This window comes from Triticum aestivum, chromosome 1A, assembly GCF_018294505.1.
Source record: "Triticum aestivum cultivar Chinese Spring chromosome 1A, IWGSC CS RefSeq v2.1, whole genome shotgun sequence".
NCBI lineage: Eukaryota > Viridiplantae > Streptophyta > Magnoliopsida > Poales > Poaceae > Triticum > Triticum aestivum.
The window spans coordinates 264,709,067-264,721,851 of NC_057794.1; the positions used below are offsets into that span (position 1 = coordinate 264,709,067).

Consider the following 12,785-nt stretch of genomic DNA (forward strand, 5'->3'; position numbering starts at 1 on the left):
TCCAGCTCCTAGGGTTTTATTGTTCTCACCCCCACTGGCTGCCTCCATCAGTCGTGCCACCTGCTGCCTCCTTCTCAACGGAATACATCTTTTGTTGTATTACTAGATCAGTGCTTGTTTTGAGCACGCCGCGCTACTGTTTGTAGTGGTTTCATTCCATATCTTTAGGCATGCAAATTTGGAACCTTTAGGGTACCCTTCGGCCCTACTTAGTTCAACCAAATGAACTAAAATTTCAAAAATATGTGAATTCCGAAAATTTAATTTATTTAGTTGAACTAAGGAGGGTCGGAGGGTACCCTCAAGGATCCAAATTTGCATCATCACATATCTTCCTACGAGTACTGAAACCAGCATTAATATTGCAGATTCTCGATCTCATTAGGCTGAAATGGCAAAGCTAAAAAATGTAGACCAGGCTCCTGCATTGCGTTGATTTTTTTTGCTGACATGGTTCCTTTCCTGATTTTATCGCTGAAACTAAAAGTTGAGATTTGTTCCATATATCCTGTCAATGATTCCTTTGCATAGCTATATATTTGTTTCTTCAGAATTTTTTGCGATGGGTGGCGGACTTATGTCAGGCATAGCTTCTTAGAAATTAGAATATAATGGCATAACTTTAGGGTCATGTTGAATGTTTTTCATTGTTCCCTTCAACAAGGTAATTGCAGTGTGTTACAACTTGAAACCTGTCGTTATATGGTTAACATTACCATGATCATGGCCTTTGTATCCTTTTTGGTTAATAATCTGGCCGCCAAACGGTACTCTGTCTGTAGATATCCTGAATTTCATATAGCTGAAGTGCAGTGATATTTTCTTGTTCAGATACATAGATTGAGGAATGGTGGTGATGACTATAGTGAAGAGCCCGTAGAAGTTCATCATGTGGAGGAAGCAGTTGTTGACTCATTATTGTAAGCATGTTCACTAAATTTTATATATTGTTGGTTCTAAATGCCCAAACAAAATCAGTGTATTTACTTATGTTACTTGTATTTTGTAATGCGCAGGTCAGGTGCAAAATCTCACCCTCAGGATGTGCTGCTAAAGTTGCAAAAGGAGAACTTGTACAAGCAAGATGCTGAAGAAAATTCTCGTTTTGTTCACAAACTGGGCTTGTATAAGCTCCAGTGTTGTTTATTGATGAATGGACTCGTTCATGATCCTAATGAGGTAATAATTGGCTATCTAACTTAAAAATTGTCAAAATTGGAGAAGCATCAAGCCTCCATAATATATAAATTTAAGACGGTAAATTCATCTTTTCTACATTAGAATGTTTCTTTAACAGCAGTAAATTCGCTGGTACTAAGGAAATTACACAAAAATGCTGAAGCAATAGTAGTAGCTAATGTCGTGCCTTTCTACTACTCTTATATTCTAAAGGACGCGACCATGAATGCTATGAACGATGAGCTTCCTAGGATACAAGAACAGGTCTATTATGGGCATATCCAGTCCCATACAGATGTTTTGGAGAAATTTTTGTCGGAAAGTAGTTACAAGCGGTACAACCCATCGGTAAGTACCAATATTTCTAAAAAACTGTGGCGGCATTGGCTCTCGATTTACTTAACCATATAATATTTACCCTCAGATTACTGGCAAGAGCACAGAGAAGAAGAGATTTGTCTCGCTGTTTGCATCGTATCACCAGGAAGATTCTGTACTTCATGATATCAGCTACTTACATTCCCATGGAAGTATGCTTCCTACTATTCTGTGCCTGTACCTTGTCATCTATCGTCAAAGTTCGCTGGTGTTGAAATGTAGTTGTTAAATCTATTTGCAGGCGGAGATGATGTGAAGCCCGTAACTCATCTACTTGCTGTTGATCTTTCTTCGGTGACCGGGACCAAGTTGCTTCACGAAGCCATACGTTATCTGGTAGATGAAGCAATTGCCTATCTAACATGCTATTTATATTGTTTTCTTCTGATTATGTCCCTTTATTCAACACGATGCAGATGGACGGGTCTAATAGAGCTCGTGTTGGTCTACTACTTTATGCCCGCAGTGATAGTATTTCCACTATTTTACTTATGAAGGATATCATTGATAGAACCATTTCTTCTTTCAGGTTTGTTCCTCTTTTTCTTTCCTTTTTTTTGTCCATTTTCCAGTAGAGATTCAGAATGGTTTAGTCTATCACTTTTTCTTTCCTCTCATCATTGAATACATCAAGCTTGTCTCTGATCTTGTGAGTCATCTTGTTCTAGTGGCAAGGAAAAGGTACTGGACTTCCTATATGGGCTCTGCAAATATTATGAAGGTCAACATATGGTTGCTTCTTCTGCTGCTGGTGATACGCTTAGTTCTATTAAGGACAAGGTGTATAGCTTAGCTGCTGAGACTGCCTTGCCTGTTGATGATTATAAAGCATGGCTTACATGTTTTTCTGCTGATACAATTCTTGAAGGGATTGATAAGGTCTGCATCTGAGGACTGAGCTTTCTTGACCTCTTTGTGAAATTCTCTCTTTGTACTGTTAGTATGTGTACTTTGTAGTTTTAACCTTTAAGTGTCTTTGAAACTTAACATACATTAAGGGACTGAGCTGGGTTCAAGCAAACCCTATCAAGACTTGATTTTTATTCTGCTCATTTCATGTCTCAGTTTAATTTGTCTATGAGATTGATTGATCATGTCAAGCTCACCATTATGGAAATTGGAGCTAGCTAGAGTTTGGCTTGAACGAGCATATCAGCTGTAGAATTTCCAGAAGTTTTAGCCATCATAACTTAATATTAGCTTGGCTAACATAGTAACATTGTGCTTGGCTTTTAGCTTAAGAGCCCCTAGAAACTGCAATGCATATGTACTTGTTGGTTGTAGGTGTTTAAGTTAAGCTTGAATTGAAATTGATGTTAGACCCAGTATTAACTCAATTTCTGTAAGAAACGAGCCCAAATTTGAGCAGAAACCAGACTATATTTTAGTACTCCCTCCGCCTGGAATTACTTGTCGTAGAAATGGATGTATCTAGATGTAGCATCCTCTCAGGACTCATGACAAGCATACTAGGTCATCACTACTTGCTTTGTGCCAGTTGGCCACTGTCTCACTCATTGTTCAAGACGAGTTTAGCCTTTCATATGAAAGCCACTGTTTATTTTTTTCCCATTTCTTTATACCTTAACACACACACACACACACACACACACACACACACATGCAGCGCTCCTGCATGCTCTAAAAAATAATAACAGACAAAACAGTACAAGGTAACCTACTGTAAACAGGCAATTTTTCGGTAAGAACCACAAAAATGATTCACAATCTTTTCCTATGTTCAGTTTTCAAGTCAATACTTTTCTGCCAGTTTCCTAACAATATTGTTCAGAACTTCTCACGCATATTTATTTGGTTGTGCAGTTGTCAGACTTTTTATTTGGGCAACTGGGGCTTGAATTCGGTAGCAATGCTGTGATCACCAATGGACGAGTAAGACTATGTTTCCCTCATTTTGTTTCTGTTCATATCCAAACTAGTTCCATGGTCTTTGTCCTTTTGGTGTCTGGCAATGCATAAATACTCCCTCTTTGTCTCAGTACAAGTCATCAGCACGGTCTCCAACTTGACTCTTTCACCCATCAATTTCTTTGATGGTGCTTCAAATAAAATTTGTTATATTTTTAGTAGGGGGGAGCCTGACTGACCATATATATATTAAATAAAGAGACAGAAAACGTATTTTGATGCGTAGCAGTAAGTGCGAGCTCGACTGAGCATGCATCAAATAAGGAAAACAGGAACAAATCCATAACAATTATATATTATGAAAGTATATTTTTTTCATCGGCCTTGTAATATGAATTTGATTTTGTCAATGCTGTATTATTTTGTTGTCTGAAATTTGAATATGAGAATAATGATCGAGAATATATACAGTATAATTTATTGTATTGGAGTATTATATAATTGTATTTTTTATATAAAATATAAGCAATATTTCTCGTGCATGTTGAAAGAAATAAGAAGTAGTGGGATTGGTGAAGTGAGATGTGTGCATGTTGAGAAAATAGTATAAGTAGCATTTTCCATGTTGAGAGAACAAAAGTAGTGGAGTTGATGAGGTGGCATGTGTGCATGTTGAGATAAATAGAAGTAGTGGGGATCAACTACTTAAGCATACTAGATGATAAGAATGTTTGTGTCCTCAAGGTTATTTCCACCTGATTTGTAAGCTGCTTCTGTAGTTTATGACTGTTATTCCACCTTGCAGATTTTTGTTGTGGATGATGGTGACTCGTTTTTAAACGACGATTTAGGTCTCCTTGAGTCTATGGAGTATGAGTTGCGAACAAAATACATACATGAAATAATTGAGGAGGTTGAATGGGGAGGAGTTGACCCTGATTACCTGACAAGGTAAGATGTAAGCGTGCAATGGTTTCATTGGCTTTCCTATAGGGGTTTAATTATTTACAATTGAATGATTAGTGTGAGGTACATATTTGCACTAGCAGTAGTGCCTTTATCTGTTCATCCCTTTTAATATATTAGACGACAAGCTCTGGATAAGCACATTTTTTAGGTGACAGCTAAATACGGATATATATATTTAAAAGTTAACAGGTTATGCGTCTGAAGTAGTAATATTTTTCCGACAAAACCCAAAAAGCTTTGCATCTCAATGTATTGATAGAAGAAAAGTTATGTACAAGCCCAAGGAAGGGCAGAATCCATAATCACAATGCTGCACTAGTGCTGGGCGCCACTAGGAGCAACACTGCTAGACCCACCGCCCCTGTTTTCGCCCACAATCGAACTTCGGCCTGATTGTGTCGAGCAAGCTTGCAATGTTGGGCTGCACGTCGTCGAAGATACACATTGCCTCGGCTCTGATATGTGCCTGAAGGAATAGTTATATCCAAAAGGCTTATAATAAAGATATAATGCTAAAACCTTACATTTTTATTTAAAAAATCCTAACTGATGCATCCTATTTGCAGCAAATTCTACAGCGATATTACCATGTTGGTCTCATCATCAATGTCTATACGTGAAAGGCCATCTGAAAGAGCCCATTTTGAAATTTTAAATGCGGAATACAGGTAAACTACCTCTTCTTTTACATGTATAAACATTCTGCTGGAATATATGTTGCTATGAGGTGCCAGGCACATTACACATTCTGGCCATTGTTCTGCACTACAACTGACCTTCTATTGACTAAAACTACACTTTAGGAAGGAACTTATAACTTGGCTACAGATAGTTTCTGACTAACTCTGGAATCGTCAGTGAGAAATTTACCTCGTCATGGATCATTTTAGCTTGGAGTAATAATCCTAATTTAAAGTCTTAAACATCTCGTTTGAAATAACTGGGTGTAAGTATTTCTTGCTGCCTGCAGTTTAATGTGCATGCCAGAAGAAATAATGTGTGCGAACACAAGTTTCATCTATCCTGGTTCATATTTTAACTGATCCATCCCATTCATTTGTCAATATCATGGCCAGATATTATGCTGTCATGCTGGGTTTTGTAACTTTGTTGTTTTAATAATAATATATGCTGATGCTATGATTTGAAATGCTAGGAGTATGTTCAAACTTTATTCAACTGTTTTGAGCTTGGGTTTTAATTCTTAAGTCACCCATCACATTTATGATTTATCTATATATGCAAGGAATTTTCAACTTGAAAGCAGTGAAGACAAACACAAAATGTTGGGTCTTAATTCTTAAGTCACCCATCGCATTTATGATTTATAGATATATGCAAGGAGCTTTCAACTTGAAAGCTATGAAGATAAACACAAAGTAGTCACACACACGGCTCAAATGCATGTCGCGTCCCTGTTTAGCTAACTGTAAATTGCAAGCACTGAGTTTTCACTTGAACCTACTTAAAACTTGGACTATTCTTGGATTTATGATAACTTCAGACAGTTTGATCTCATTTTGTTCTCTATCATGCAGTGCAATTAAGCTGAATAGTATGAATTCAAGTGTTCACATTGATGCTGTCATTGATCCTCTAAGTCCTGCTGGGCAAAAACTTTCTCCACTTCTACGCATTCTCTCTCGACAGATTCAGCCGAGCATGAGAATTGTCCTTAATCCAATTGTATGTATATTTTATCGTTGTTATCAGTTAGCATATGTTCTGCATCTAAAATTAATTGATATCTGTACCCACTGCTGCTGGGTAATTTTATTGTTTTGAAGTTCTGAAATATCAGTATGAGAAATGAACCAACTAATCTAACAGGGCATCTAATCTTTTTCTACCTGTCGAGGCTACTGAACACATTAAGTCTTTTAACTAATTATAGTCATTTAAATGACTCAGTTGTTGCCAAGGTTAGATGATGCACCTTAATAGTCCAGAGGCCTATCTCTGTTCTTGAGCTATCTGGTTGTGGTCATACTTGCAATCAATTGATTCAGTTCAACAATTGGAACATTTTAACCAACTTCACGAGCTAGAGATTTGCTGGCATGATCCATTCATCATTGTACGCAATCATATTTTTACACAATTTCATGTTATTGCAATGACATGCCTCAACTATAGCAAAAATTAGTCTGGTATGCATCTGTAGTGACCACAGCCCTGTAAAACAATTGTTTTTATCCTGTTAATTATTCAGTTCTTTGTGTGTCTTGATTTGATTAAATCATGCTCAGTTCATCTCCATGAGCATTTTTTTCATGTTTTTTGTTTGTCCTATTGATCGTAAGAAAGTACTCCCTCCGTCCAGAAATACTTGTCGAAGGAATGGATGTATGTAGACGTATTTTAGTTTTACATACATCCATTTTTATTTATTTCTCCGACGAGTAATTCCGGACAGAGGGAGTATGATTTACCATCTCTATTTGAAATTGAAGTCTATGAGTAGAGAAACTATGGTGTGATGTATTGTTTGAAGCCTTATTAGTATGTCTAGGTGGATCATGGATGGAAATGCTTCTATTCTTGAGCTTGTGCTAGCTGCAATCCTACAAATTTCATGCTAACATTTTCTGATTATTTTCAGAGTTCTCTTGCGGATCTTCCTTTAAAGAACTATTATAGATTTGTTCTTCCGTCGATGGTAAGAGTACACATATTTACTAGCCAGAACGTCCCCACTACCTACAATGATGCTTGACCATTTGATATGCAGGATGATTTTAGCAGTACAGATTTTTCTGTACATGGACCTAAAGCTTTCTTCTCAAACATGCCGCTATCTAAAACACTTACAATGAACATCGATGTTCCTGAGCCCTGGCTTGTTGAGCCTGTCGTTGCCATGTAAGCCAGCCACCAAGTATTAAGAAAAATATCAGAATTTATATTCTACAGTAGAGTCTAATCACATTATTGTGGTCGTTTTCTGTGTTTCAGCCATGATCTGGATAACATTCTGTTGGAGAATCTCGGTGATGTTAGGACATTGCAAGCAGTATATGAACTTGAAGCACTTCTTCTTACAGGTATGATCATTTAATAATCATCTCTTTGATTGTGGTGGATTATTTAGCGAACAGAATTTGTTTTTCAGGTCATTGCATGGAAAAGGATCGAGAACCTCCTCGTGGTCTGCAGTTTATCCTTGGCACCAAACAAAGACCACACCTGGTAGACACACTTGTCATGTCCAACTTGGGATATTGGCAGATGAAAGTCTCCCCGGGGGTGTGGTACCTACAACTCGCTCCTGGGCGCAGTGCTGATTTGTATGAGTTACCTTCGAAACTCATTGCCATAGATAGCCTGAGGGGCAAACTTTTACATATTGAAGTGCAAAAGAAAAAGGGCAAGGAGCATGAGGACTTGCTAAATGCTGATGATGACAACCATGTCCAGGAAAAGACGGTCTGTTTTTATTAATTTAGTTGTAAAACATATCAATTCTAGACATTATTTTTTCCTAAATGCTTTTTAATGCAGGATAATAAAGGGTGGAATACCAACCTTTTGAAATGGGCTTCTAGTTTCATTAGTGGGGATGCCTCGTTAAAAAAGAAAGCTGAGAAAAACACTGTTAGTATTTCTTCTGTGAGTTATTTAATTCCACTGCATGTTATTCCGATCAGGCTACAGAAACAAGCTTTGGTCTAGGAAAATTTGATTGTCCAATTTTTCATGATTTTCTTGCTGGGGTGGACCCAAAACTTCCAGGAATATTGTGTAGAGATCTACTCTAGTGTTATGTATGGAAGTACTTTGCTACGGATTCTAGACCAGCCTATAAACTGTACAGTGATTCCTTGGGGAAAAACATGACTGAAAGAATGAGATAGTTTCTGAAAACATAGATTATGTTACACATTTGATTTTACTGAAAGGGAATTACACTGCGCATACAAAAACCTAAAACACTTGGGAAAACTGAACTTTGTTAGGAAGTCTGAATATATCTGTTTGATGAAAGGTATCATGGAACTGTTCCTAGTTACACCTTTGCTCTTGCTAATGCTGATGAAGATATTTTCTGTAATACGCATATGTAGTAATTTGAGTAGAATAATGGTTCTACATGTAAAAGTTACAGGGTAGTTCATGCATGTTTGTATCTTATGTTACTGGTTACATACTCCACATTAGTTGCTTAGAGAAAATCCAACGGTTTTGCTTTGCACTTCTATTCAGGACCTTAAGGATGCAAGACAAGGGGAGACAATTAACATTTTTTCTGTTGCTTCTGGTCATCTGTAAGTGTCCATTTCGTGAAAATATGAATTGCATTCTCTGTGGATGCCTATGCTGTTCATTGTTGGTTATAGTTTATCGTGCTGACACTTCTCACTTATGCGATTAACCTTGAGAGCCATGTTCCGTGTTAGCTGCTAGCACTGTTGCCTTTCTTTTCCTTGAACTACTTGCTGTCGTTATTAGAATAACACATGTTTTTTGCAGTATTCTGTATACTGCACAAATAGCTATTCTTGCACTCTAGTCTAATGTTGCTGCAGCAAATCCTAGTTACACATCATACACCATTTTACTCTTGGAAGAATATCATACCGAAAGGTATGACTTGAGAACATGTGATTTAGCTGCAAATTTTCATGTTGCAGGTACGAGCGTTTCCTAAAAATTATGATCTTGAGTGTTTTAAAGAAAACACAAAGGCCAGTGAAATTTTGGTTCATAAAGAATTATCTATCTCCACAATTTAAGGTAAATGAGCTGCTTTTGAGTCGATTAATTAATGAGCAGATGGAAGGTGTCTCTGCTGTTATCTAACCAGTAATCCTGCCAGGATGTCATACCCCACATGGCTCTGGAATATGGATTCGAGTATGAGCTTATCACGTATAAATGGCCAACATGGTTGCACAAACAGAAAGAGAAGCAACGAATTATATGGGCATATAAAATCTTGTTTCTGGATGTTATATTTCCACTTTCGCTGAGGAAGGTACTTTTGTCTATATTACAATTACCTTATGATCCTGCTTCATGTAACCATGTTCTTCAGTAGGTAGAAGCAGTTATAGCCTGATTGAGTTCTAATGGTATTCTTTTTCTGATGCTTTGTAAATAGGTTATTTTTGTTGATGCTGATCAAATTGTGAGAACAGACATGGGAGAACTGTATGACATGGATCTGAAGGGCCGTCCCCTTGCGTATACACCATTCTGTGATAACAACAAGGAGATGGATGGCTACCGATTTTGGAAACAAGTTAGTTACCAACTTAGCACAAACCATACTACTGCTGTAGACCCGATTATTCATGGCAGGTTAAAGATGTTCTCAAGTTGTCTGCTGACTCCTGTTCTTTTTCCCGTGTGTTTAAAGGGTTTCTGGAAAGATCATTTGCGAGGAAGACCATACCATATCAGGTTGTTGATCTGTTGCATCAAGTATGCTTAAATAGATTATTGCTGTTATTTTGTAACATGATCGTTGTTTCAGTGCCCTTTATGTTGTTGATTTGGCGAAATTTCGACAAACTGCTGCTGGGGACAATCTACGAGTTGTTTATGAAACACTCAGCAAGGACCCCAATAGTCTATCAAACCTTGATCAGGTACATCTATTTGTTCCCCTTTACGCGTAACATTTGATGGAGTGGGTCACAGCCTCACAGGCCAGTGCTGCATGATTAGTGGCTTCACTGCTACAGTCTACAGACCAGAGTTCATGTTGCTGATGAACTGGATTTCTTGGAAAGGCCCAATCTTGAAAGATATAACTTCATTATTTGATTCAAACATGATTTCGCGCAATATGTATATGTGCAATTATCGTTTTTAATTGAATTTATATTGATAATTCAACAACAATAACAACAACGAAGCCTTTAGTCCCATACAAGTTGGGGTAGGCTAGAGGCGAAACCCATCAGATCTCGCGACTAACTCATGGTTCTGGCACATGGATAGCAAGCTTCCACGCACCCCTGTCCATAGCTAGTTCTTTGGTGATACTCCAGTCCTTCAGATCAATTTATATTGATAATTCAAATATTTAATTTGAAAGTTAAAAAGCTGCATTGCAAGAGGCAAGTTCCGTAGCCATATCAGTTCTTTGTATTCATGAAAGCTCGAATAATAATAATAATATAGGTGCAATATTTTTCTAGTGGTTACCATTTTCAACTTGCATCGGGATGAGCTGGTTTCTGTTTCCAACAGTAGAATGCTATATGTAGAACCAAGCTCCAGACTACAAAATAGTCATATAAGTGAAGATGAGTGCAATGCTTACTTGTAGCACTTTTATCCAGGATCTCCCAAATTATGCTCAACATACTGTGCCCATATTCTCACTCCCACAAGAATGGCTATGGTGTGAATCCTGGTGTGGAAATGCCACAAAGGCAAGAGCAAAGACCATTGATCTTTGCAACAATCCAATGACAAAGGAACCAAAGCTTCAGGTAAAATTGTGATTTGCCATGATCTGTTCCCTATTGCTTTAGTGTAGCACTAAAGGTTTGGCTATTCATAATATTTTCCTCGCACTCTCCAGGGTGCTAAGAGAATAGTTCCAGAGTGGGTTGATTTCGACGCTGAAGCTAGGCACTTCACCGCGCGCATCTTGGGGGAGAATGTGGAGGAGATTGCAGAGGCCACTCCCCCATCCTCTGAGTCTGATGCACCAAAGCCTGATCATGAAGACTCAAGCCAGGACTCGAAAGACGAGCTATGAGCACCAGCTGAAACCTAGCTTGATCATTTTCAGGAAAGAACAAAACTATACTTACTGGTTTGATGCCCCAGCAGAAAACATGGTGCAGAGGATAACCAAGCACAGGCGCAGGTATCAACCCAATTGTAGACGGGCCATACCCGGAGGCCGGGGCATATTGACTGCGTCCCTGAGGAACTCTTCAACATCAGTAAAGCTTTTTGATACACCCGTAATCCCGTAGGGATAGGGGTCTAGTAATCAATAGCAAGAAAGCATTGTAACAGTCGACAATTTATGTACTTTATGATTATGTTTTCCATGAGGCACCATAAACTATTTTTGGCATCTGATTGATGATCGAGAATGTACTTGGAAATTTTTGACATGATTTTTCTCACGAGCCATTCTCCAAAGCCACACGGTTTTCAACTCTGCGTTCCGTCTTATTTCCATAATGAATTGCAGGAACATTTTAACGCAGGATAACGTCGTCTGGAATTCGAATAAACTAGACTGTTTTCATGGAATTTTACATTACACATCACATCTTGCAAACTGGGGTCTGACTGACATTCGAGTCGAATGCAAGCTCTGCGGCGGCTGTTGAAGCTTAGCTAGTGCCACTCCATGCCGCCGAGCGTGATGGAGCCCATGCCTTCCCACATGTCATCGGTCCACCCGACCTCCTCGCCGTCGACGCCCTCCTGCTCGCCCTCCCACAGCCCACCGCCGCTCGCGTCTGGCAGGCAGCCAAAAGCACCACCAATCAGCTCAGCTCATCGCTCCCCACCGTTTACTCGACACAGAATGAATTCGGCGAGAGATCATCTTACAGTGGTTGTACAGGCCACGGCTGCCCTCGCCGCGGCCAGCGAGCCTTCCCCTTCCCCTCCCCCTCCTCGTCGCCGGCGGCCTCGGCTTCGGGTCGTCCCCGAGCACCACCACGTGCCCGGCGTTGCTGCTCGTGCGCCCCTCGTTGCCTCCTAGGGAAGAGGCGAGTGAGATCAGTCGATAAAGGCTTTTCCTTTCGCGTTCCATGCAAAGCGCATATCACAACCTCCCATTCACTTCGTGATACGAGCCACATGGCCCACTGCGGGCCCACACGTAAAAATTGGTTTCTCAAGTCCCAGCTGCGTATACGGTGGCTATACAGTCAAATCGTATCTGACTCCAACCCACTCCCTGTCTCGGGTTGCCCATCGTCCTTCGTCCTTCCTCCCGATACAGATCCAAAACTTCCCCATCTCTTTCGTCTCAGTCTCCCCCTGGCCTCCTCCATCGTTGGTCGCCTCTGGGCTCTGGCACTGCTACACCACCGCATCGACGACGCCGCTCCTCCTCCACGAGGCTTCCTGCGCGTGTGGCCATGGACGGAGCTCGCCCAGCCGCCCCCAGAGGCTGCCTTTGAGGTCGCCGTGCTCCTCGACCTCAACATCGTCGCACTCGAGAGCCAACCCTCCCCTCTCCCTTTCCCTTGGCTGATGCTGTCCCCGGCGGCACTGCTCTCCCGTGAGGAGTGAGCCTCATCACCACGGTCAAGCCTGGTATTTGGAATATCGGTGAATCTCTCTCTTGATTTGGAATTGTTCTTGTACTGTTGTTGTAGTTTTGGAGTTGATGTGAGGTGGGATTTGGAATACTGGTGGATCTCTATCTTGATTTATGTTCTTGTACTCAGTGTTTGGAATTG

General features: G+C 39.9%; 2 protein-coding genes across 4 annotated transcripts in view; one reads left to right on the plus strand and one right to left on the minus strand.

Annotated features, from left to right (window-relative positions):
- LOC123045395 (UDP-glucose:glycoprotein glucosyltransferase) overlaps nt 1-11,477 on the plus strand; it is a 22,342-nt gene extending 10,865 nt beyond the window's left edge. Inside the window, exons 14-37 of one of the 3 annotated variants that reach the window (XM_044468443.1) lie at nt 832-920; nt 1,017-1,179; nt 1,393-1,527; nt 1,604-1,709; nt 1,799-1,893; nt 1,974-2,086; nt 2,226-2,436; nt 3,382-3,450; nt 4,232-4,377; nt 4,962-5,063; nt 5,934-6,081; nt 6,998-7,054; nt 7,127-7,257; nt 7,351-7,439; nt 7,508-7,821; nt 7,897-8,004; nt 8,599-8,660; nt 9,027-9,129; nt 9,212-9,370; nt 9,497-9,637; nt 9,755-9,798; nt 9,872-9,986; nt 10,686-10,838; nt 10,931-11,477. In XM_044468443.1, coding sequence (XP_044324378.1) covers nt 832-920; nt 1,017-1,179; nt 1,393-1,527; nt 1,604-1,709; nt 1,799-1,893; nt 1,974-2,086; nt 2,226-2,436; nt 3,382-3,450; nt 4,232-4,377; nt 4,962-5,063; nt 5,934-6,081; nt 6,998-7,054; nt 7,127-7,257; nt 7,351-7,439; nt 7,508-7,821; nt 7,897-8,004; nt 8,599-8,660; nt 9,027-9,129; nt 9,212-9,370; nt 9,497-9,637; nt 9,755-9,798; nt 9,872-9,986; nt 10,686-10,838; nt 10,931-11,110 — 3,033 coding nt within the window. In that variant the 3' untranslated portion in view covers nt 11,111-11,477. The remainder of the gene's footprint in view (nt 1-831; nt 921-1,016; nt 1,180-1,392; nt 1,528-1,603; nt 1,710-1,798; nt 1,894-1,973; nt 2,087-2,225; nt 2,437-3,381; nt 3,451-4,231; nt 4,378-4,961; nt 5,064-5,933; nt 6,082-6,997; nt 7,055-7,126; nt 7,258-7,350; nt 7,440-7,507; nt 7,822-7,896; nt 8,005-8,598; nt 8,661-9,026; nt 9,130-9,211; nt 9,371-9,496; nt 9,638-9,754; nt 9,799-9,871; nt 9,987-10,685; nt 10,839-10,930) is intronic. The other 2 variants (XM_044468451.1, XM_044468459.1) reach the window with 2 other exon arrangements.
- A 229-nt stretch (nt 11,478-11,706) lies between these two features.
- LOC123181772 (uncharacterized) lies at nt 11,707-12,075 on the minus strand (the record flags this gene model as incomplete). The annotated part of the gene is given in 2 exon segments (XM_044594145.1): nt 11,707-11,831; nt 11,926-12,075. Coding segments are annotated over 2 exon segments (275 nt in total), but the record flags the coding sequence as incomplete, so codon positions are not given.
- Between the last annotated feature and the right edge of the window lie 710 nt (nt 12,076-12,785).